The sequence below is a fragment of the Mirounga angustirostris genome, unplaced genomic scaffold, assembly GCF_029215605.1.
Source record: "Mirounga angustirostris isolate CCGP_5_RB_7025 unplaced genomic scaffold, mMirAng1.0.hap1 SCAF_7, whole genome shotgun sequence".
In the NCBI taxonomy this organism is placed as follows: Eukaryota; Metazoa; Chordata; class Mammalia; order Carnivora; family Phocidae; genus Mirounga; species Mirounga angustirostris.
The window spans coordinates 53,487,800-53,511,285 of NW_026991715.1; the positions used below are offsets into that span (position 1 = coordinate 53,487,800).

Sequence of the window (23,486 nt, forward strand, 5' to 3'; positions counted from 1 at the left end):
AATCTTGATTTATTCATATTTTGAAAAAAAAGATTTAAAAATTATTTTAAAGTCTTTGTACTCTTGGGGCGTCTGGGTAGCTCAGTCAGTTAAGTGTCTGATTCTTGGTTTCAGCTCAAGTCGTGCTCAGCGGGGAGTCTGCTTCTCTCTCTGCCCCTCCTCCCATTTGTGCTTTCTCTCTCTCTCTCTCTAAAAATTGAATCTTAAAAAAAAAATCTTTGTACTCTTATACGTGCACAGAATATTTTTAAAGGATACCCAAGAACCTTTTAATACATTTTCCTTTGTGGAGGACTACTTACTCTATTGCATAACGTCCTTAACTGTTGTTACATGTAGCATCTAAAACCTTAAAAAAAAAAAAAAAAAGCAAAACTGCTATGAATAATTCAAGGGACAGTGGTTAAGTGTTTGTTAAAGTGGACACTAGCTCTAGGGCATCTGGCTGGCTCAGTCGGTAGAGCGTGGGACTCTTCATCTCAGGGTGGTGAGTTCAAGCCCTATATTGGGTGTGGAGTTTACTTTAAAAAAAAAGAAAGAAAGAAAAAGACGTGGGCGCCTGGGTGGCTCAGTCGGTAAAGCGTCTGCCTTCGGTTCAGGTCATGATCCTGGAGTCCCATGATGGAGTCCCATAATCGAGTCCTGCATCGGGCTCCCTTCTCCGCGGGGAGCCTGCTTCTCCCTCTGCCTCTGCCTGCTGCACCCCTACTTGTGCTCACTGTCAAATAAATAAATTTAAGGGGCGCCTGGGTGGCTCAGTCGTCAAGCGTCTGCCTTCGGCTCGGGTCATGATCCAAGGGTCCTGGGATCGAGCCCCGCATTGGGCTCCTTGCTCAGTAGGGAGCCTGCTTCTCCCTCTCCCACTCCCCCGCTTGTGTTCCCTCTCTTGCTGTGTCTCTCTCTGTCAAATACATAAATAAATCCTTAAATTAATTAATTAATTAATTAATTAATTAATTAATTTAAAAAATAAGGTGAGTATACCCTAGCTCTACCACTGGGAACAGTGTCCCACTGAAGAAGTTACTTCATGATGTTTCTATGTATCCTCAGTGTCCTTTTTCACTCCTATTTCCAGCTCTGTCTTATCTCATTTTCAGTCAACATAACTACTCCTTGCCTTTAACTTAATCTTCTTTCAGTTAGAAATGTGCATGCTTTTATTTATTTATTTATCTATTTTTAAAGGAATTAGAAATCTATTGAATACACCCCAAGGGAGCAGCAGGTAGGACAGCAGAGGAGAGACTGTCTGCTATGCATGTTTTTTTTTTTTCTAAAATTATAATATTTAAAATTTCAGGGGTACCTGGGTGGCTCAGTCATTAAGCATCTGCCTTCGGCTCAGGTCATGATCCCAGGGTCCTGGGATCGAGCCCCGCATCGGGCTCCCTCTGCTCCTCCTCTCCCTGCTCTTGCTTGCTCCTTCTCTCTCAAATAAATAAATATTTTAAAAAATAAAATTTCAAATACACACCAAATGGAAAGAACAGTATAATCATCCCCTCTATATCCTCTGTGCATTATCTAGATCTAACCAATATTAAAGCAAATATGGCAAATTTTAGCTACATTTGTATATATAAACACCCTAGAGTAAGCTTACATTTATAATATTATTATGATATTAAATTTATTAATATTTATTATATTTATTATACCTGGGTAAATTAACAAGAATTCGTTAATAACATTTTTATCTAGTTAAGTTTCAAATTTTCCCAATCATTTCAAAATTCATCCACAAATTTCTCTTATATAGTCTTTTGTCCCAATTAAGATTTAATCAAAGTGTATGTTCTGTTATGCATAGTTTTATTTTTTTTTATTTTTTTTTAAGATTTTATTTATTTATTCATTTGAGAGAGAGAGAATGAGACACAGAGAGCATGAGAGGGAGGAGGGTCAGAAGGAGAAGCAGACTCCCTGCCGAGCAGGGAGCCCAATGCGGGACTCGATCCCGGGACTCCGGGATCATGACCTGAGCCGAAGGCAGTCGCCTAACCAACTGAGCCACCCAGGCGCCCTGTCATGCATAGTTTTAAAAAGTCAAATTGACAGGGGCGCCTGGGTGGCTCAGACGGTTAAGCGTCTGCCTTCGGCTCAGGTCATGATCCCGGGGTCCTGGGATCGAGTTCCGCATCGGGCTCCCTGCTAGGCGGGGAGCCTGCTTCTCTCCCTCTGCCTCTGCCTCTCTCTCTCTCTCTCTGACTGTCATGAATTAAAATAAATAAATAAATAAATAAATAAATAAATAAATAAAATAAAAAAAAAGTCAAATTGTTCTTTAAAATTTAAAACAAAATCGGCACACACTTGTCCCCCATTCCTGCTCTCTAAAAGGAACCATTTTCTGTTCTTAACTGTGCAATTTCATTTACAGTCATAATTTCGATAATGTCCTTATAATGCTATTTTTGGGATATACAGTTTTGTTTTGTTTTTTAAAGATTTTATTTATTAGAGAGAGAACACAGAGGAGGAGGGGAGGAGCAGAGGAGCAGAGTCCCTGCTGAGCAGGGAGCCTGACTCGGTGGGGCTCTATCTCAGGACCCTGAGATCATGACCTGAGCAGAAAGCAGCTGGTTGAGCCACCCAGGTGCCCCTGAGATATAGTTTTAAAAATTGCCCACTAGCTCTTTGCAGTGGAAGATGCGAGTTTTTTAATACCATCACCAGCACGCATGCGCACTTAAAATACATCCCTCTCCTCCCCCACCTACCCAGCATAGTAGAATCATAATTTCTTTCTTTCTTTTTTTTTTTTTTAAGATTTTATTTCTTTATTTGACAGAGAGAGACACAGTGAGAGAGGGAACACAAGCAGGGGGAGTGGGGGAGGGAGAAGCAGGCTTCCCGCTGAGCAGGGAGCCCGATGTGGGGCTCGATTCCCAGGACCCTGGGATCATGACCTGAGCCAAAGGCAGACGCTTAACAACTGAGCCACCCAGGTGCCCCTAACTCTTTTTATTTTCATCCTTGTTTTGGAAGACTGCATACCAATAATTTCTTAAGAAAGGGTACATGCGAGATAATTTTTTAGATGTAAATTTGAAAATGCCTTTATTCAACGTCATGGTTGTTTGATGGTTTGGCTGGGTACAGATTTATAAATTGAAAATCATTTTCCCTCAGAATCTTCTAGCTTTCAACATTGCTATTGAAAGTCTAATTCCATTCTGATTCTGGATCCTTTGTATATGCTGATTGTTTCCTTTATTCTTAATGTTTTATGTCAGCACAGTATGTCATGGGATCCATCTTTTCTTCATTTATTTTGCAGAATGCCCAGACGTGAATGCATGAAACTCATGTTCTTTGGTTCTGGGCAGTTTTCCAGTATTATATATTTAACAGTATCCTCTCTGAATTTTCTCTGGTCTATTTTTCTGGAACTATTAGTTGTGTGTTAGACCTTGTGGAATGCTCTCTAATTTTCTAAGCTTTTCTATAGTCTACCTCTTTGTCTTTTTATCCTTTTTTCTGGGAAAGTTCCATGACTTTTTCTTCCAAACCTATTGCATTTTTAATTTTTCCTGTCATATTTTTAAGTTCCCAGCGCTCTTTTGTAAAGTTGCTTGTGGATGCATTATTTTTATTTTTCTGATGATATGGGTGGTAAGTTATTTTCCATTTTTTAGCTTTTTACTCCTCAAATTGCTTGTTCACTTAGAATTTATTTTTCTTTGTTTTGGTCTCTTTCAAGTTGGAGCATTTCCTCGAATGTCTGGTGCTCAGTGGCTGGCTATTAATAGTTAAAAATTAGACACTAAAATATTGATTAGAAGTTCAGGGTCAGGGGATGCCTGGTGGCTCTGTCGGTTAATCATCTGCCTTTGGCTCAGGTCATGATCCCAGGGTCTTAGGATTGAGTCCCACGTCGGGTTCCTGCTCAGCGGGGAGTCTACTTCTCCCCCTCCCACTTCCTCTCCTGTGTTCCCTCTCTCGCACATAAATAAATAAAATCTTAAAAAAAAGTTCAGAGTCAGTGTGCAAGTTGGTCAAGAAGTGAGCATTGCTTTCAGGTTGACCCAACCATTTCTTTGGATACCCTAATCATCAATGTTTTTGAGACTTTTCTCTGGGGCTGGTCCATTGCCAGAGAAGCATGTTTTGTTTTGTTTTGTTTTGTTTAAGATTTTATTTATTTACTTGACAGAGACACAGCGAGAGAGGGAACACAAGCAGGGGGAGTGGGAGAGGGAGAAGCAGGCTTTCCAAGGAGCAGGGAGCCCGATGTGGGGCTCAATCCCAGGACCCCGGGATCATGACCTGAGCCGAAGGCAGACGCTTAACCACTGAGCCACCCAGGTGCCCCGAGAAGCATGTTCTTATCTTATTTTGGAGGGTATAAGTTCAGCTACCTGCATTTAGGGGACTGAGTGGAAGAAAGGAACTGAAGGACTCACCATTTGATATCGAAGAATTTTATTTCCTCCTCTCTCAGCTTGCCTGGTATCTGAATCCAGAGTTCCTTTAGTTCAGCATCCCTGAACATAAACCTCCAGGTGTCAGCTGGGACCAGAAAGAAGCTGCACCCTCACTGCACTCAGATGTGCAGGAGAGAAGCAACGAATTCTGTTTTCAGCTCCACCTACACCATCAATTTTATAGGCTCCTGGTACCTCCAATTGCTGAAACGTGCTGGAGTCTAAAGCCAGAATCGGTTTGCTTTCTGGTTTTCCACTGCCAGCTTAGATTTCAACTTTCTTGGGCTGTCTACTCCTTTTATCACCACTTTTCGATTGGCTTTCCTGCTTCCAAAATGTTGTCTTTAGTGTCTCCTCACCTATCTTTGAGAGTTATGCATTTTTTAAAATCCCTTTACTGTCTTCGAGGAGAAACAGAGACAATATGTATTTTTAGTCTGTCATGGTAAACCGCTGTTCCCTCAGTGAAACATCACCTTCTCTTTTCTGAGACACCACTGTTTGATCTCCTACCTCTCTGATCTTATTGACCAATTTTCTTAACTGGCTTCTCCCATTTCATTCAATCTTTAACTATGGAGGGCCCCAGGGCTTGCTCCTGGCATGTAGGCTTCTTTACATTCCTTCTCTAGATGATCTCCTCCTTGTCAGGATTTAAATACCATCTACAGCCATCTAGCTCCCACCCTGAGTCTGCCTAGTGGACCTCTTCTCCTGCATATCTTTAAGCATTCCAAATATAGCAGAATTCTTAATCTCCTACCCACAACCTGCTACCCACTAAAAGCTGCTCATCTGTAAGTCTTTCTGTTTCAGTTACTCAGACCAAAACCTGGGAGTTACCCTTGATTCCATTTTCTCTCGCTCCCAAGTATGCAAGCCATCAAGACCCAGCAAATCTACCTCCAAAATGTATCCAGAAACCATCCGTTTCTGTTCAGTGCTGCTAGTATCATCCAAGCCATCATCCTTTTGCCTAGCCAACTACCATAGCCTCTTGAAGTCTCCTCCGGCTGCTCTTCTTCCTCCTTCCTCCTCCTCCTCCTCCCCACCCACATACATTCTCTCCACAGTAACTAAGGTCATCTTTTTGAAAGATGGATTATGCCACACCTTGAAACCCTCCAAAGGCTTCTGACGCACTTACGTAGCCCAGACTCAAACCCCTTGGTTTACAAGGACTTGTATAAATTTATTCTTTCCAATTTCTTCAGTCTCACTTCTACCCTGTCCCCTATACTGTAGCCATATTGGCTTTTCTGAACATGACAAACTCATTCCTGTCACGGGGTTTTCACAGGCTATTTCCTCTATCGGGAATGTTCTCTTTCTTGTCATTTAAGCCCCGGCTTAACCTAGGAGTTACATCACCTTCTCAGACTATTCCTGACCACCAAGTCTAAGGTAGCTACCAAGTTACTCTCTACATCACTTCTTTTCATTCTCTGCCTAGCCCTTAGTAGTATCTGGCTTTTTTTTTTTTTTCTTTTTTCTTTTTACTTCACTATTGTGTTTATCTGTTTTGTTTCTCTTTTCTCCTACTGGAATATAAGGTTTGTGAAAGTGAGGATTTTCTCTGTTTTCATTCAGAGCTACATTCCTAGCACTTAGAACAGAGCCTGGCATGTAGTTAGCCCTATTAATTTGGCCAGAGGAGTGAACGTTGAGTAGTTCACTGAGGAGAAAGTCACATAAGTTTTTGTTTTTTAAAGATTATTTATTTATTTATTTATTTATTTATTTATTTATTTATTTGACAGAGAGAGAGCACAAGCAGGGGGAGCAGCAGTGGGAGAGAGAAAAGCAGGCTCTCCACTGAGCAGGGTGCCCGGCGTGGAGCTCAATCCCTGAACCCTGGGATCATGACCTGAGCCAAAGGTGCTTAACTGACTGAGCCACCCAGGCGCCCCAAATTTTTAAGTATCATAAAGAAAGGAGGTGATCCATGATACTTATGCTAATTAAGCATAAAAAACTAGCATACTGAATAGAAATGAGTCTATAGGTATCTACACAGTTGGCAAGATTCTCAAGTTTGGCATGTCCAGACTATTGACATTTTGGGCTGGATAATTATTTGTGTGGACTTGGGAGGGTGGGAGCTATCCTATGCATTGTAGGAAAAGCTGTGGGAACTATTCCAGGTTAAAGGAAGCTAAATGTAACATCTGGCCCTAGACTGCATCCCGTCCTGGGGAGAGAAAATACTATAAGGGGCCTTATCAGATCAACTAACAAAACTGGAATATAAACTAGACTGCATGAAATATTGTAATAATGTAAACTTATGAAGTTAATAACTATTGTGGTTATGTAGGAGAATATACCTTTTTTCTTAGGAAATACGCACAAAGAATTAAGGGATCAAGGGCCATAAATATATATAACTTACCCTTCAATGTTTCAGGAAGAAAATTCTTATATACAGTTAGACATAGATCTAATGGTAAAGCAAATTAGGTAATATGTTAAGGATACTTGAATCTGGGCAAAAGGTATACATGTGTTCCTTGTAATAGTTTTGTTTGCAACTTCCCTAAGTTTGAACTTATTTTCAAATAAACAGCTAAAACAAAAGATTGGCTCTGGGAAGCAATTCGATTAAAGTAATCGGGCAGATTAAGAAGCTGACAATATTTTTAACAGACCATTAGCGCTGTGGAAACATCAGGGACGTTTATTTCCCATGTTACGAATTTGTGACTCTGGGAAAGTCACTCAAAGCTCTCTGAGCTTCAGGCCCTTCACCCAGAGGGCTGCTGAATAGTCAAATGAAAGAATGTATATAAAAGCCTTTCCTGCTACATGCCAAAGCAAAGAGGAAACTGTGTAACAGTAAGTGGGACTAGAGCCGTAACTGCTGCTCAGGTTCTCAAACTCAGGCGGCTCCACTGTCCCCCGCCGCAGGGGTACCAGCCGTGCCCCCGGTTGGCTCCCGCGGCGCACCAGCACACCCCGCTCCCCGCAGGTGGGTCGCGCACCTCCGGCTCGCCTCCCCAGCTGGCCGCACAGCTGCCCGGGGAGCCAAGGCCTGGCCCCGCCCGCCCTCGAACGTCTCCGCGGGGTCGCCCTGGAAACGCATTCTCGGAGGAACAGGCAGCCGCCAATGGGAAGGGAGCGAGTGCCACGAACTGACCAATAAGGAGGGAGCAGTGCGGGGTTTAAACCCGAGGCCGGGCCCAGCTCCTCCCGGCGTGCTGCGGAGGAACGGCTGTTGAGCTGCGGTGGCTTCAGGTCCCCGGCTCGTTGGTGGCTCCCGCGCTCTGCTTCTCCCCACTGAGCAGCTGCCTGGTGAAGACGAAGCCATGGCGCTCCGGGTCACCAGGGTGAGCAAACGCGGCCTTCCTCGCTCGCTGCGTGTCCTCTCGTCCTCGGTCCCTTGCCGGAGCACCCCCCCCCCCATTCCCCGAGTGGACTAAGGCAGCGATTTGGGGAGGCGGGTGGGGGGATCGGTGGGCCCCTGGCACGGTGGGGGCGTTTGGGGGCCTGGCGGAGGAAGGAAGAGGACGGGGCCGTCCGTGGGTGAATGTTTGGCGCGAGGGGGGAGGGCGGTGGATGGTCGACAGGAACCCTCTTTTAAAATGTGGTAGAGGCCCCCTGAGTGAGCTCCCACCAACCGCGTATCCCCTTTCCCGGAGAGAAGGTGCTGCCTTTGGAGGCTTTTCCGATTTCCTTTCAAATGTAAATTAAGAGTTCAGAGTCGCCGGGGATTAAGCAGGCAGCCCCTCAATAGGTGAGTGAAGAGGTTCTGGAAGAAATGGGCTTGTCACAGCCGAAGCGTAGATCTGGAACCCCGGTTTCCCTTCGGAACCCAATTTTTACAGCCAGCTTTTCTTCTGAGAGCTGCTCTCTTGCCCCACCTTCACTGACCCTTGACTTAACTCCAACGTGGCTGGTTGGGCCGGCCCTCAAAGTGGTCTTGTTTCTTTCAGAACACAAAAGTTAATGTTGAAAATAAGGCGAAGATCAGTATGGCAGGCGCAAAGCGCGTGCCTCTGGCCACGACTGCGGCCTCCAAACCCGGGCTGAGGCCAAGAACGGCTCTCGGAGACATTGGTAACAAAGTCAGCGAACAACCACAGGCCAAACTGCCTCTGAAAAAGGTAACTATCTTCCTGAGCCAACTTCTCTGTCTGTAAGAGTTCACCCTACAGCTGTGACCCTTGGTGGGGAAACATTTCATTTTCGTCCTTTCATCCACAGGAAGCAAAAACTTTGGTTCCTGGAAAAGTTATTGCTAAAAAAATACCTAAACCTCTGGAAAAGGCACCCGAGCCTGTGCCTGAGCCTGTGCCAGAACCAGAGCCAGAACCTGAGCCTATTAAAGAAGAAAAACTTTCGCCTGAGCCTATTTTGGTAAATTTACTCTGCTTTTCTCCATCCAATCTGTTGGGTGTTTCTTTCCCCTCGTTTTATAATACATGGAATAGCATTTGAACAAATAGTAATACTAGTAACATTTATAGAGTACTTAGCAGGAGGTACTCTCTGCTCTGCACTTGAAGTGCTTTTAACTGGCATAAGCTTTACATGGACTCTCTTACTTGTATTATTACCTTTACCTTTTAGATAATGGCTTAGAGAAATATTAAGTAATTTTTCTAGAGTCACACATCTAATCAGCGGCACCTATGGATGTTAAACCCAGGCCATCTGGCTTCAGAAGCTAGGCTCTTCATCATTTTGTTGTACTACCCCCCATCCCCACCCCCCCGTGAATGGTATTGAGATATTGGGTGAGAGCTGCATAGACCAAAGATTTTGCGGTCTTTGGTACAAGCCATCTGACCGGAATTTATTGACTGAAACAGATTATCTTGAATCCTTTAATCCCTAATGTGGCCACTGAGTATTTAATAATCCTGTAACATTGGAACAAAGGTGTAAAGCAGAAAGAAAATGTAGCTTTTCAGAGAGTAGATGAGTTAACAGCCTCAAAAACTAAGACTAAGAACTTATTAAATATCAGTTACATAAATGTATCCACTCCTGTGAAGGAGAAACACTGCTCGTAGAAGGGGCTCCTTTGCTGAAATTACAATGAACTGCATTTAATGAAGCTCTAATTTTTAAAACGTAGTTAAGGGGGTGCCTGGGTGGCTCAGTCGGTTAAGCATCTACCTTCAGCTCAGGTCATGATCCCAGGGTCCTGGGATCCAGCCCCACGTCAGGCTCCCTGCTCAGCGAGGAGTCTGCTCCCTCTCCCTTTGCTGCTTCCCCGCTGCTTATGCTCTCTCACTCTCACTCTCTCTCAAATAAATAAATAAAATCTTTAAAAAAAAAATAAAGTAAAACATAGTTAAGGAGCATCTCTACTTGCTAGATGGGATGATGCTCACTTCATGAATCACTTAATAAGACAATTACATCTTTAAATTAAGAAACAAATAATAGTTAAAACCAGTTGAGAAAATGATCTGTGAAGTCATTCAGCCCAGTTCCTTATATCTAAGGATAGGAGATTTGAGGCTATTGCTTTAGTATTGACATTCTGGATATAACACATGAAACCTAGAGCATGCACAGTCTCTCAACTGGCCATACCAAACTACGTGAGGTTTCCTTGAAAGTCCCATACTGATTCTTGACTTTGCTCTCCCACTTACTAAAAAAGGCCTTTCTCACTCTCATTGTTTTATTTTTTTAAAGATTTTATTTATTTATTTATTTGACAGAGAGAGAGAGAGACAGCGAGAGAGGAAACACAGAGGGGGAGTGGGAGAGGGAGAAGCCGGCCTCCTGCCCAGCAGGGAGCCCAATGCGGGGCTCGATGCCAGGACCCTGGGATCATGACCTGAGCCGAAGGCAGACGCTTAACGACTGAGCCACTCAGGCGCCCTTCTCTCATTCTTTCAGATGGTAACCTTTCATCCTTCAAAGCAGCTCAAGCATCAACTCCAGGAACTTTGCCTAACTTACCCTCACCCTTGTTACTAGAATCAGTCTCATTTCATTTACTTCTCTCTTCTAAATTCAAAGCCCTTTGAGGACACTATAAAGGCAGTGTCTAGCACAGAGCTTGACTAGAAGAAAATGCCAATAAATGTTTGAACAAAGGGATAACTGGAGTTTGAAGGAAATGGCTAATAATAATAAACTGGGGAGCGCCTGGGTGGTTAAGCGTCTGCCTTCAGCTCAGGTCATGATTCCTGGGTCTTGAGAGCGAGTTCCACAAGGGGCTCCCCGCTGAGCGGGGAGCCTGCTTCTCCCTCTGCCTGCCTCTCCCCCTGCTTGTGTTCTCTCTCTCTGACAAATAAGATCTTAAAAGAAAATAACAAACTTTGTTAATCCTTAGTAGTCAGGGCCGAACTTGAGTTTTCCTGGGCAGTGAGAAGCAGTCCATGTTTTGATATAAAGACTAAAGACTGTCATTCATTTGGATTGACTTAACATGATGCTGATAAACAGATTGTTTACTCATTTCCTTTGGAGGAAAGTCTAGAATGTGATTTTGCTTGCTTTTTCTCTGTTTTACCCATTGGTGTTTAGGTTCTGCTAACTTAAAATCTGCTCAGTCTGTTTTGGCTTTTTGCTTTTTGTATTAATCATGTCCTAAGGAGAAATTGAATAAATTTGAAAAGAAAGATACTTTTCCTTTTAAGGAAATGAATTATGAATTCTATGTCTATTTAGCAGTTGGTCTGTTGTGTTAGTACCAATAATTGGGCCTTCATTCCTAGATTGTATGCTCCTCTTTGCTATTATTTCAAAAGGTCTCTCTGTTTCAAGGTTGATACTCCCTCTCCAAGCCCAATGGAAACATCTGGATGTGCCCCTGCAGAAGAATATCTGTGTCAGGCATTCTCTGATGTAATTCTTGCAGTGAATGATGTGGATGCAGAAGATGGAGCTGATCCAAACCTTTGCAGTGAATATGTGAAAGATATTTATGCTTATCTGAGACAACTTGAGGTCTGTATTATTTTTAGAATCTTTGTTTTTTTAAACTGCATTTAACTTTATTTAAAGACATTTTCCGGGGTGCCTGGATGGCTCAGTCGTTAAGCGTCTGCCTTTGGCTCAGGTCATGGTCCCAGGGTCCTGGGATCGAGCCCCGCATCGGGCTCCCTGCTCAGCGGGAAGCCTGCTTCTCTCTCTCCCCCACTCCCCCTGCTTGTGTTCCCTCTCTAGCTGTGTCTCTCTCTGTCAAATAAATAAATAAGATCTTTAAAAAAAAAAAAAAAGACATTTTCCACTGACAGTTTATAATAATTCAAGCAGGATGTGAACAGTATTTCTTAACAGTAGATTCCACTTTCAAATTCTCATTCACAGAGTACCAAAAATCAAAAGTCACTAATCAAACTAAGGACATCTGTATTTGCCATTTTGAACAGGTAAAGTTCAAAGTGACAGTGAATACCATAACTCTAACAAATGTCCATAGGTTGAGTGATATACTTATGTCTATCACAGTTAGGAGTGGGCAGGTCCCAGGCTCTGAGTTGGAGGATTAGAGGCAGGAGAGAGATGGTAACGGAGAATATGCTGAAAAATAACCAGCAGGAACACAAGGCCTTTTGGCTCATTGTGGCTGATGTGCATGTGATACTGGGGAAATTGTTCTTTGTGTCCAAGTGGAGTACGCTCAAAAAAAGTTTTTGGTTTTCTTTGATTTCATATCACTTCTGAAACTTCCTATTAATGGCATTTGTCCCCCACCCCAAGACAAGGAAGCATTCTGTATGCTAATAAGCTGTACACTACCAAATTTGCCCAACTGTTTGTTAATAATGCATTCTCTTCTTTAGGCATCCATTTTCTATAGGATTGTCCTACAGAAACTTCCTTGCCAGGACCAGCCTTCCACTTTGGTTTTTTTCTCCCTTCTTTTTAATAAAATTACAACCTTGGCCAAGTGGGTTTAGCAGGCGTATGTGCTGGTCCTTGATGGTTCATTCTTTCTCTCTGTAGTGTTTTGGGGGTTTCAATCCTAGAGCAGGAGAGTGGGCAGCACACAGGTTCCAGCTGACCTGGGAAGTAGCTGCTGCTAGCTTTCCCTACTTCATACAGCTCAGGTTCTGGGTTTAGAATCATAAGTGAAAAGATTTAAGATGATGGCATGATAGCTTTGTCTGGGATGAAGTGGGTACGGAGTGTGGGCAAGTAGCAGTGATGGCAGGTTGAACATAATGAGATCTGTGCATAAGGAAAAACCTGTCAAACTGTCCTATTTAAGGTTTGCTTTCTTCCTCAGTGACAGAGCTGTATGTCGTGACTGTATGAGTAATTAAGTTGAGCACTGTTAGAGATTCTGAACTCTGCATTACTATTCTGTGGTGACTAATATCTGTGGACAGAAATGTCACATGGAGTCTTGCCTCTAAAGGATAATCAGCATTCTTTTGCAGGAAGAGCAAGCAGTCAGACCAAAATACCTACTGGGTCGTGAAGTCACTGGAAACATGAGAGCCATCCTTATTGACTGGCTAGTACAGGTTCAAATGAAATTCAGGTTACTGCAGGAGACCATGTACATGACTGTTTCCATTATTGATCGGTTCATGCAGGTGAGCATAATTCAGTAATTGAGGGTTCTCCCTTCCAGGATCCTAGCAGAGTCATAAACAGACTCTTTCAGGGGCACCTGGGTGGCTCAGTCTGTTAAGCATCTGCCTTCGGCTCAGGTCATGATCTGAGTCTTGGGATCAAGCCCCGCATGGGGCTCTCTGCTCAGCGGGGAGTCTGTTTGTTTATTCCTCTCCCTCTAACCCTCCCTCCTGCTCATGCTCTCTTTCTCTCAAATAAATAAATAAAATCTTAAAAAAAAAAGACTTTTTCCAGCTAACCATCTGTCTTGGGGTAGTGTCAAGATTTTGCTGTGAGAGTATTTTTCCCATGTCCCCTTCATAGCTCTGTTGTCTCCTTTTTCACGTACATATTAGTTGTTTATCCAGTTGGAATTCCCATTGCAGAATAATTGTGTGCCCAAGAAGATGCTGCAGCTGGTTGGTGTCACTGCCATGTTTATTGCAAGCAAATATGAAGAAATGTACCCTCCAGAAATTGGTGACTTTGCCTTTGTGACTGACAACACTTACACTAAACACCAAATCAGACAGATGGAAATGAAGATTCTAAGATCTTTAAATTTTGGTTTGGGCCGCCCTCTACCCCTGCATTTCCTTCGGAGAGCATCTAAGATTGGAGAGGTACAGATTTCTTGGGTAACCTTTAGTATGGTACATGATGAAATACTGCTAATCAGGGCGCCTGGGTGGCTCAGTTGGTTAAGCGACTGCCTTCGGCTCAGGTCATGATCCTGGAGTCCCTGGATCGAGTCCCGCATCGGGCTCCCTGCTCGGCAGGGAGCCTGCTTCTCCCTCTGACCCTCCCCCCTCTCATGTGCTCTCTCTCTCTCATTCTCTCTGTCTCAAATAAATAAATTCTTTAAAAAAAAAAAAATACTGCTAATCAAGGAGATCTAATTCAGCTGACTTATAAATCTGCATGAGGAAGACATAAAAATGTTCTTTATTTCCAATCAGGCTGTATATTAATATTTTCATTAAGGCCTTCCATGGGCAATTGCATTTGAGAGTCAATAGACAAACATTTGTAATTATAGTTATGGGCATACTGCTTATTGCCAATACAGAATTCTCTGACTGAAGTTGAGACCTGTGGGTTTTGTTTCAGGTTGATGTTGAACAACATACTTTGGCCAAATACCTGATGGAACTAACTATGTTGGACTACGATATGGTGCACTTTCCTCCTTCTCAGATTGCAGCAGGAGCTTTTTGCTTAGCACTGAAAATTCTTGATAACGGTGAATGGGTAAGCTCTGTCCCATAGACTTAGGTTACCCTAAGCTTTTAAATTGTAAGTGATGTTTGCATGAATACTGGACTTTTTACATTAAAGGACAATTCTAATGGTTTCTAAAAATATAGCATCTACTGAAAGAATGATTAAAAATGTTTATCTTATTTGTGTGTTCATCGGATACTCCCACTTCATTACCTAATTTCATCTTTCTATATAGAAGAAGACACTCAGGTCAAACGACATGGTAGAAGTTCATTCATACTCCTTTGATTCACCAAATATTTCTCCTGTTTGCCATGTGCTACCCTACACCCTCGGAGTAGAACTATGCATGAGAATGTTGGTGTGAAAGAATTTGAGCACGTGTATAATAGATTTTTAAATACAGGGTCCTAGAGAAGCATGAAAGAAGAGTACCTGGGGAAGAAAGCATCTTAAATTTATCTTAAATTTTAGTTATAATCAGTCCTATGGAATCTCTTCCTACCCTACTCTTGACTAAGATACAGAAATTTTATGAAAAGCATTGTTGATGAGCATTTCTAACATTAACTTTTGTTGCCATAGACACCAACGCTACAGCATTATCTCTCATACACTGAAGAATCCCTTCTAAATGTTATGCAACACCTCGCTAAGAATATAGTCATGGTGAATCGCGGGCTTACAAAGCACATGGTAAGTCAGGGGTACTGTAGATGTTGGGGGGGATGCGGGAGGGTGCAGAGTGAAAATACTTAAGATTTCATGACTGCAAATGCATGGCTTATTTTCCCCTTTTTGGGGGGGGCAGTTAGAGGGTGGGTACAGAAGGAGAGAGATTTTTTAAAATTTTATTTAAATTCAATTAATTTACATATACTGTATTATTAGTTTCAGAGGTAGAGTTCAGTGATTCATCAGTTGCATATAACACTCAGGGCTCATTACATCACATGCCCTTCTTAATGCCCATCACCCAGTTACGCCATCCCCCCACCTACCTCCCCTCCAGCACCCCCCAGTTTGTTTCCTAAAATTCAGAGTCTCTTATAGTTTGTCTCCATCTCTGATTTCATCTTATTTTATGGGAGAGAATCTTTTTTTTTTTTTTTTAAAGATTTTATTTATTTATTTGAGACAGAGAGAATGAGAGACAGAGAGCATGAGAGGGAGGAGGGTCAGAGGGAGAAGCAGACTCCCTGCCGAGCAGGGAGCCCGATGCGGGACTCGATCCCGGGACTCCAGGATCATGACCTGAGCCGAAGGCAGTCGCTTAACCAACTGAGCCACTCAGGCGCCCTATGGGAGAGAATCTTAAGCAGACTCCACGCCCAGTGCATAACCCGGTGCAGGGCTTGAGCTCAACCTTGAGATCATGACCAAAACCGAAATCAAGAGTTCGATGCTTAACCTACCAAGCCACCCAGACACCCCGATGCATACCTTATTTTTAAGTATTTGAAGTTTTAAGTGAATATCTGCACCATGGGATCTTAACAATGTTTTCCTCTTTGCCTTCATTAACTACTATGCTTTTCTCTTCCAGACTATCAAGAACAAGTATGCCACATCTAAGCATGCTAAGATCAGCACTCTGGCACAGCTAAATTCTGCACTAGTTCAAGATTTAGCCAAGGCTGTGGCAAAGGTGTAACTTGTAAACATGAGTTGGAGTACTATAACTGCAAATAAAATTGGCACCATGTGCCATCTGTATATATTATATGTTACCTCTACTTTTAATAAAGTTTGTGGTTCTTTTTACTTCTTATACCTTAACTCATTTGAATGTCACTACTTTCCTACTTGAGGATAACCTAAAAGTTGTGTTAAAGGTATGATGGGGAGTATAAAAAGTGCTTTCAGTTTATTGGGACCCAACTTACATACATAATTGTTACTTGTGTGGTTCTTGTTTTATGTATTTGGCTTTCGCTTTCTTAATATGGATTACTGTGGTCATGAAGGCATTTAAAGCCCTTCTGTAGGGCATACTGCACGTAAGCCCAATTGTCTTGGAGAATATGCAGCCTTGTTCTGCTTAAAAGCCTGCCATCTCATCCTTAGGACCCCCCCGCTCCCCATTTTCTGTTTCTTCTGGTGGTTGCTGCCATAATTCTAAGTAGTTTTTACTTCTACCACTATTTCTTAAATTATCAACTTCAGCTAGTATCATTTTTTCACTTGCAAAAATACGAACTTTATATTTTAAACCTACTTTACCTTTTTATTGTTTATTGATCAAATAAAAGTAGATCCTCAAAACCTACAAAAGTATCTAGAAAAGTTAATTTACTCTTTACCCCCCACTCCTACAGCTCAATCCCATCCATCTGAAGGTATCAACAGTTTGGGATAGATCCTTCGATACTTCTTCTATAAACACAGACATGCACATAAATTGCTACAGGGATTTCTAAGAAATGGGATCATTCTATACATAAGCAATTCCTTTGAACATGTATAGGCCTTGCCTGTATTTGGTCATTACATTCCATAGTACGATATACTACAGTGTTCAACCATTCTGCTATTGACCTTCACATTGCTTTTCCTCTTTGCTCCTACAGACAAATGTCTTTATTATCATTAAATAACACTTTCCTTTTTGTACACTGGGTTCTCCAGAATATGTACTAAGTTTTGGCAGGTACTTAACAAAAGACTTTCAGTGTCATCAGCAGTGTACAAAAGTGCTGGATTCCTCTGTCCTTGCCAGAACTGAAGGCAATGATTCTCCAATTTCTGTGAATTTGGCAAAAAATCTATCTTGTTTGCTGTTGTAATTTATAGTTTTGATGGCTAGTTGAATAAATTTTTGTTGACTACTTATCAGTATGTGAGGTTTTCCCATTTTGTCTTTTGCCTTTTGACTGTTTATGCTCTTTTGTCATGCGGACACTTTTAAGTTTGTGTATTACCAAATCTACTTTTTTTCCTGTAGTTGCTTTTGGATTTTCAGTCCTTTTTTTTTTTTTAAAGATCTAAAGATTTTAGGGGCGCCTGGGTGGCTCAGTCAGTTAAGCGTCTGCCTTCAGCTCAGGTCATAATCTCAGGGTCCTGGGATCGAGCCCCGCATCGGGCTCCCTGCTCAGCAGGAAGCCTGCTTCTCCCTCTCCCACTCCCCCTGCTTGTGTTCCTGCTCTTGCTATGTCTCTGTCAAAAAAATAAATAAAATCTTTAAAAAAAAAAAAAAGCCTTTTTGAAACTTAATATTTTCTCTGTAGATAAGTATTTGAATGACTTCTGTAAATATTCCAAAGATATAAAAAAAGATTTTTTTTCCTGTTAGGGGACAAAGTTCTAGGTACTTTTGTAGGCAAATATTAAATTACAGGTATAAAGAAAGAAAAGTATGTATGTTGGGAGCATATTTATATGTGTGTGCATCTATTTTTCTTTTTCAGAGTCATTTCAAAGTAAATTTTAGATTTCAATATGTCACCTTAAAATATTTCATCATGCATCTAATAATTCAGTTTCCTAAATAACCATAATCTTTATCACATTAAGACAATTAACAACTCCATATGTAATATGCAGTGCATATTCAGATTTCCTCTATTGTTTCAAAGATGTTTTACAAGCTTTTTTCCAAAACAGGTTCCAATCAAAATTTGTTTCCCATATATAATAGTTGTCCTGCTTTTTGTTTTTCAAGGCATGGACATGAATTGTCCAGTCTCTTTGCCTTATAGAATGTCCGTCATTCTAGATTTTTTTTTAAAAGACTTTATTTATTTATTTGATAGAGAGAGACACAATGAAAGAGGGAACACAAGCAGGGGGAGAGGGAGAAGCAGGCTTCCCACAGAGCAGGGAGCCGGATGCGGGGCTCCATCCCAGGACCCTGGGATCATGACCTGAGCTGAAGGCAGACGCTTAACGACTGAGCCACCCAGGCACCCCATCATTCAAATTTCTTGTCTGATTGGTTCTTCATAGTTAAGTTCAGGTTATGCATTCTAGCAAGAATATAGGTGATTTGTACAAGTTATGCATCATTTTGGAGTCACATATTAGTTGTTAAGCTACTGATGATACTGAGTTTGATCATCTGGTTAAGATGGTAACCACCTAATACAGCTTTGCTATAAAGGTGCTGTAATCTTTAGTTTTATTATCCATTAATGATATTAACTTTGAATCATTTACCTCACTAGGAGTCACATGATGGTAGTTAGCTAATTGTATTATCCCTTCTATATTATTGGACATTCTCTAAAGAATAGCTCCACACCCACATATTCCCTTTTTGTTTTACTCTGGATTTTTAAAAATCAGTTATAATCCATTACCCCCAGTGGTTCTCAAAGTGTCATCCCAATCCAGCATCATGAATATCACCTGGGCATTTGTTAGAAATGAAAATCAGAATAAAAACTTGGGAGAGGCACCTGCCAATTTAAATGCCAGTAAAATTAACATACAGTATTATATTAATTTCAGGTGCACAACATAGCCATTCAACAGTTCTCTACATTACTCTGTGCTCATCACATTAAGTCTGCTCTTAAGCCCCTTCACCTATTTCACTCATCCTTCTACCCACCTAGCAGTCGGTTTTAACTAGTCCTCCCCATGATTCTGATTCCTGCTGAGAGGAATTACTGCATTGTCTTTGTCCCAAATTTGGCCTGGGACACCAGATAGGCAACTGCTTAAAAGTATGCGATTGATGTGAGATATTGGAAGACATCCAGGGTAAACCTAAAAAAACAGTAACATTGCCCTTTTTGTGTAAAATAAAAAGTGAAAGGAAACCATGCTTTTCCAGGAGTTTGAGGGTAGGAGTGGCGAATCTACGGTCTTACTTACATCCTTTTGAATCGAAATTATACCGGGAGTTGTTACTTTGATAATGAAGAGGAAGAAGGGAGAGCGCGCACTGTATGACCAAGTGTAACACAGGGGAAACTAGTTACTTAAGGGGAATGCTCGGCTTTCTTGTTCAGAGGTGTGAGTTCCTGTGCTGTTGCTACAAAGCTAGAGCGACAGCCCTTAATGAAAAACTACAATTAGGGATTTATCCGTCCTGCATTTTCTCCATTACCATCATCGCCCAGCTGAAAAGCTTAACTGCAACCTAGTAAGTCGACAAGCCAACACGTCGGGGCACAGAACTGTTAACAGTGCGAATCTTACTGATAGTGAAATTTCACGCTGCAAGTCTGGGGTTCAAGTATATGCACTGCCTCGTAGGGGCTTTAGGTATCCCTGAACTTCGTCAAACGAGGGGTGTCTGGACGTTAAGAACTCAGATCGAAAGTCTGCTTAAACAAAACAACCCTCCATTGTTTCCCTTTCTTGGCCTGCCCGGGTACACCCATTTTCCAAGGCTGTGAAGGTTAACGGAGTGCCAAGATGGGTCCAAAAACCGCTGTCCCAGCGCCAAGGATGATTGACCATATGTGTCGGGGTTTTCCCTTCCAGGCTTCCAGGCGGTTCCCGGGAGCCGGGGTGTGTCCCAAACAGCTGTAACCCAACCCCTAGCCCAGCACTCGACAAAGCTGATGCCTAAAGTTTCACTTTTTCTTACTAGTGGTCTTATACTAGTCGCCAGGATAAGCGTGAAAGGAGTAACCACGGCAACCAGAGAACGGGACGGAAGGGGTGGGACCGTAGGGCGGAAGGGGCGGGACGGAGTGCGGCGGTTGTCCGGCCCTTTCCGGGCGTCAATTTAGTGGCGGGAAAATCGGGTCCTGAGGCTGCATCTTTCCGCCCCAGACGATTCCTCTTTGCACCGGAGGCATTGGAGAATGGAGAAGCAACCCAGAGAGCAAGCGGTCACCGAGCCCGCGGACTCCGGAGCGGGAGGCGAGGAAGGCGGGTCACCACAGGTCGCCGGCGCCCAGACGGCGCGTCCCGAGGACCGCTTGACCCTGCTGCTCAGGTTGTTCCCTCTGGCCGGCTCGGCCGGATCCAAACGGGCGCCGTGGCCCAGAGCCCCGCCCTTTGTTCTCAGGGTCCCGAAGACTTCGAATTCTGACTTGGTCGCTTAATAGCTGCGTCACTGCATCAATCAGTTGAGCTCCTTAAGCCCCTTCATCTTCGGAAAAGAGGACGGTTACATCTTCTTAATAGAGTTGCAGTGGGGGTTAAATGTGATAGTCAGAGGCATGCGGTTAGCACAGTGCCCCGGGCCCTTCGGAGCTGTAATTTCCCCTCCTTTTCTCATCTACTCAAGCCCTGCGGCCCCGATATTCAAACGGGTTGTGAGGTGCATCGACGGCCTTAGCTACATAAAAAAACGTCCTGCCTCTTTATTTTATGGTTACGACCCTTTTCAATCCAGAAGCTTTATTTGTTATATTTCCTACGAAGAGGGTTATGTTTATACTTTTCCACTAAGCCTTGTGTGGCTTTTGGTGTGGCCCCTCAAGCGAAGAATAGTTTTTATGTCTTTAATTGGTTGGGACAAAAAAATTCCTGGAAGGATATTTAGTAACACGTGAAAATTATATGAAATTCAAATTTCAGTGCCCGTAAGGAAAGGCTTATTGAAACACAACTTTCCTGCTACAGGGTCTGTGTTGAGTAGCTACAGTAGAGACCGTATGAATCACAAAGCCTAAAATACTTGTTTGGTCCTGTACAGGGGGGAAAAAAAACTATTCTAAATCATAGTAAGGGGATTTTTTTTCTCCCTCCCCTGTATTTTAGCTTTACCACTACTTTGAAAGGTCTTGGCTAATTAAGTCTCACAGTCTCACTTTAAAAATTCCCTCCTACCTATAACATAAAATTCTGAAATAATAAAGATATGGGATCACCTTTTTTATCTCAGCTAAAAGAGAACTGTTCTTACAGCGTGGTGTGTTTTTTTATTTTTTATTTATTTATTTGACGGAGAGAGAGAAAGAAAGCACACAAGCAAGGGGAGTGGCAGGCAGAGGGAGAAGCAGACTACCCACTGAGCAGGGAGCCCGATGTAGGGCTCAATCCCAGGATGCTGGGATCATGACCTGAGCCACCCAGGCGTCCCTTACGGTGTGTTTTAAAATGCTAGCGTAACTTCTTAATCTGTAAGAAATTCTTTTCATTTGGAATTTCAAACATAAGGAACTTAAACCGTGGAGGTTTAAAAATCCTTCTAATGTCACTTAGCTACTTATATTGGTCTCAAAATCACAGAGCAGTTTCAGAATTATGAAACTACCATGTAAATGTCCAGCATCTTGTAAGTTAGCATTTTACCCATAGCTTTTCTACTTATTTTATATATGATTTTCAATTAAGTACAATGTTAGGACAACCAAGAAACTATATGAATTATCTATCCAAGAGTTAGTATATTTGTTATTTTTCTGTGTCTCCTAGGAATGTTACAAACTGTTTTTAAACTCGTTAAAATGTTTGCGGTTTTCACCATTTTGATGGATTTCTTCTTTGTGTAACCCATATTTCTTGAGTGTGGCATATAATAAATTTAAAAATCAGAATTTTAACTTTTCCCAATAGTTGCTGTTTTCCCACTGGAGTCCATTTTGCATCTTTCTCTGAGGCCCCCCCTTTTTTAAAGATATTTTTATTTTATTTTATGGTTTTGTTTTTTTTTTAAGATTTTATTTGACAGAGAGAGACACAGTGAGAGAGGGAACACAAGCAGGGGGAGTGGGAGAGGGAGAAGCAGGCTTCCCTCGGAGCAAGGAGCCCGATGCGGGGGCTCAATCCCAGGACCCTGACATCATGACCCGAGCGGAAGGCAGATGCTTAACGACTGAGCCACCCAGGCGCCCCAAGAGATTTTTATTTTTAAGCAATTTCTACACCCAGTGTGAGGCTCCAACTCACAACCTGAACTGAGCCAGCCAAGCACCCCATAAGATTTGGGCATAGTTGACACAATGTTACATTAGTTTCAGGTGTACAACTTACTGACTTGAAAAGTTTAGGGGTGCATGGGTGGCTCAGTCGGTTAAGCATCTTCCTTCAGCTCAGGTCATGATTCCAGGGTCCTGGGATCGAGTCCTGCTTCGGGCTCCTTGCTCAGCAGGGAATCTGCTTCTCCCTCTGCCTGCTGCTCCCCTTGCTTGTGCTCACTGTCTGTCAAACAAATAAATAAAATCTTAAAAAAAAAAAAAAAGAAAAGTTTATATATTATGCTATGTTCCCCACAAGTATAGCTTACCATCTCTCTCATTACATCACTATTACAGTATCACTGACTGTATTCCTTATGCTCTGCTTTTTATTCCGGTGACTTAGTTGTTCCATAACTGGAAGCCTGTACCTCCCTCTCGCCTTCACCGGTTTTGCCCAAACCCTCTCTCTGACAACCATCAGTTTGTTCTCTGTATTTATAGTTTTGATTATGCTTTTTGTTTATTCATTTTTTTTAGATTCCATTTATGTGTCAAATCATGGTATTTGTCTCTCAGTCTGATTTATTTCACTTAACATAATACCTTCTAGGTCCATTGTGTTGTCTCAAATGGCACAATCTCATATTTTATGGTTGTGTAATATTCCATAGTGTATATGCCACATTTTCCTTATCCATTCATCTACTGATGGATATTTAGGTTGCATGTCTTGGTTATTGTAAGTAATGCTGTGGTAAACAGGGATACATATATCTTTCGACTTAGTGTTTTTGCGTTCCCTGGGTAAATATCAAATAGTGAAATTATTGGATCATATGGTATTTCTACTTCTGATTTTCTGAGGAATCTCCATACTGTTTTCCACAGTGGCTGTACTAATTTACATTCCCACCAACAGTGCAAGAGGGTTCCCTTTTTCTCCACATCCTTGCCAGCACTTGTGTTTTTGTCTTTTTTATTTTAGCCATTCTGACAGATGTGAGTGATATCTCATTGTGGTTATGATTTGCATTTCCCTGATCATTGGTCATGTTGAGCTGCATCTTTTCATGTGTCTGTGGGCCATCTGTATGTCTTCTTTTTTATTTTTTATTTATTTATTTTTAAGATTTTATTTATTTGACAGAGAGAGACAGCGAGAGAGGGAACACAAGCAGGGGGAGTGGGAGAGGGAGAAGCAGGCTTCCCTCAGAGCAGGGAGCCCGATGTGGGGATTGATCCCAGGACCCTGGGATCATAACCTGAGCTGAAGGCAGACGTTTAATGACTGAGCCCCCCAGGCGCCCCATCTGTATGTCTTCTTTGGGAAAATGTCTATTCAGGTCACCTGCCCATTTCTTAATCAGACTGTTTGTTTTTTCTTTTGGTGTTGAGTTGTTTAAATTCTTTATATATTTTTGATACTAACCCCTTATAAAATAAATGATTTGCAGATATCTTCTCCCATTCAGTAGGTTGTCTTTTCATTTTGTTGATG

General features: G+C 42.1%; 2 protein-coding genes across 2 annotated transcripts in view; both read left to right on the top strand.

The window, feature by feature from the left end:
• The first annotated feature begins 7,597 nt into the window (after window positions 1-7,597).
• CCNB1 (cyclin B1) lies at window positions 7,598-15,947 on the top strand. Its single transcript, XM_064596189.1, has 9 exons — window positions 7,598-7,756; window positions 8,363-8,533; window positions 8,634-8,786; window positions 11,160-11,342; window positions 12,782-12,940; window positions 13,346-13,582; window positions 14,070-14,210; window positions 14,769-14,879; window positions 15,730-15,947. Exons 1-9 carry the CDS (start codon window positions 7,736-7,738, stop codon window positions 15,835-15,837), a joined length of 1,284 nt encoding a protein of 427 aa, XP_064452259.1. The 5' UTR covers window positions 7,598-7,735; the 3' UTR covers window positions 15,838-15,947.
• Window positions 15,948-19,857: 3,910 nt separating this feature from the next.
• The window catches only part of CENPH (centromere protein H), a 30,269-nt gene continuing 26,640 nt past the window's right edge, over window positions 19,858-23,486 (top strand). Inside the window, exon 1 of the mRNA XM_064596190.1 lies at window positions 19,858-20,076. Coding sequence (XP_064452260.1) covers window positions 19,943-20,076 — 134 coding nt within the window. The 5' untranslated portion in view covers window positions 19,858-19,942. The remainder of the gene's footprint in view (window positions 20,077-23,486) is intronic.

Bases quoted from the DNA above. Each gene is read 5' to 3' on its own strand.
- CCNB1 (XM_064596189.1), top strand. From the start codon at position 7,736: ATGGCGCTCCGGGTCACCAGG. The intron at 8,534-8,633 runs GTAACTATCTTC...TTTCATCCACAG, and splicing joins CCAAACTGCCTCTGAAAAAG to GAAGCAAAAACTTTGGTTCC. The intron at 14,880-15,729 runs GTAAGTCAGGGG...TTTCTCTTCCAG, and splicing joins GCGGGCTTACAAAGCACATG to ACTATCAAGAACAAGTATGC.